We start from the raw sequence: 1,511 nt of genomic DNA on the forward strand, positions 1-1,511 counted from the left end.
GCTAACATTAGGAAAACTGGGATACATTATTTATTGATTGAAGTATTATTAAAGAGTTACTAAAAAAAAAAAACTATTAGAACATTTTGAAAACTGATATACTGTGGAGTCTGGTATAGCTTTAAGAGCTATTTACATAAATGAAGAACTAAAATTGTATGTATAACGCAGCAGTTGTTTTATGTAGACGATTCGCTACAGGGATCATCTAAAAAAGAAATAACATCAAAAGAGTTCTTTGACTGTATTATATTTTTTTAATAAAGATTTTTCGATAAAAATGCATCATTAATTCGGTATCACAGAGAATTTAAACAGTCAATATATGATTTTAAGTGATCCTTAAACGTTTAAATATGCTTATGAAAAGACAAACATCTGTTGAAATAATTGGCCCATTATTAATAGATCAGCAGTACATACAAGTTTTGATCGAAAAATTTTATGAATTTTGAGAAACCGTGAAATAGTACTTTTTATGGAATATCTCGAAGCACACATGAAACTTTACATAGTAGCATGTAAATAATAGTTTGGAAACCCCTTTTGGATAGAAACAGTCAAAAACCTATCATGCTTACAAATGTGTCCCACTAGCAGCCTTCGTCTTTTTCTATCCCAATAAGTTTCTTTTCATCCCAATATTTACATGCTATCATTTATAGCTTTATGTGTTTTCTTCGAGATTTTCCAGAAAAGCTTCAAAACATATTGTGGATAATTCAGTCTAACGAAAAATATGGAAAGCATCAATGAGTCAACAGTTAACTGGCACTGTCAGTTACGAAGACAATTTTTCGAGCTGATCCGAACAGTTCCTTTTTGGAAATGCGCAGACTGGAATAACGGATTTTGCTTAAGTACACAACGCGCCATCGAGAATGAAACTGATGACTTTGCGATCATGAAACAAATAATCTAACTACTAAACCATGGGCTTTTCCTATGAGTCAAAAATATTATAATAAAGAATACAAAAGTTTCAAAATTCCCATTGAAATATAGCGCTTTAATAATTTATAAAATATGATTACAACAATCTTTGATCTAATTCCAGAGCTATGAGCGAGAATAAAGATTAAAAATATTATTCTTTCTACTCTCTGGATATCAATCAAAAAGTTAATTATAAATGAATTTAAACCTCAACTAATAAAATTTGAAGTGAATAAATTTAATTTCAAGAGTTTGCCTCAATTTCAGATATCGATGAATGCAAACTCAAAACTCATAATTGCAAACAATTATGTAATGATACAGATGGTAGTTACAACTGTGATTGCTACCAGGGATATTCATTACAAAACAATGGCAGCTGTACAATGAAAGTTGTTCCAGGTAAGATATATTACTGCTGTAAGCAAGTTTTTCCCTTATTTTTTAATTTAATGAAGTTCTTGTCAAAGTAATCTAATAGAAACTACTAACAATCACAAACACTCACACGCGCAAATACACACACACACACACACACACACACACACACACACACACACACACACACACACACA

The 1,511-nt window shown here is 30.6% G+C and overlaps 1 protein-coding gene across 1 annotated transcript in view; it reads left to right on the forward strand.

The window, feature by feature from the left end:
- LOC106877401 (mucin-like protein) overlaps positions 1-1,511 on the forward strand; it is a 66,253-nt gene that overhangs the window by 58,060 nt on the left and 6,682 nt on the right. The window contains exon 19 of the mRNA XM_052968486.1: positions 1,204-1,338. Coding sequence (XP_052824446.1) covers positions 1,204-1,338 — 135 coding nt within the window. The remainder of the gene's footprint in view (positions 1-1,203; positions 1,339-1,511) is intronic.

The sequence above is a fragment of the Octopus bimaculoides genome, chromosome 6, assembly GCF_001194135.2.
Source record: "Octopus bimaculoides isolate UCB-OBI-ISO-001 chromosome 6, ASM119413v2, whole genome shotgun sequence".
NCBI lineage: Eukaryota > Metazoa > Mollusca > Cephalopoda > Octopoda > Octopodidae > Octopus > Octopus bimaculoides.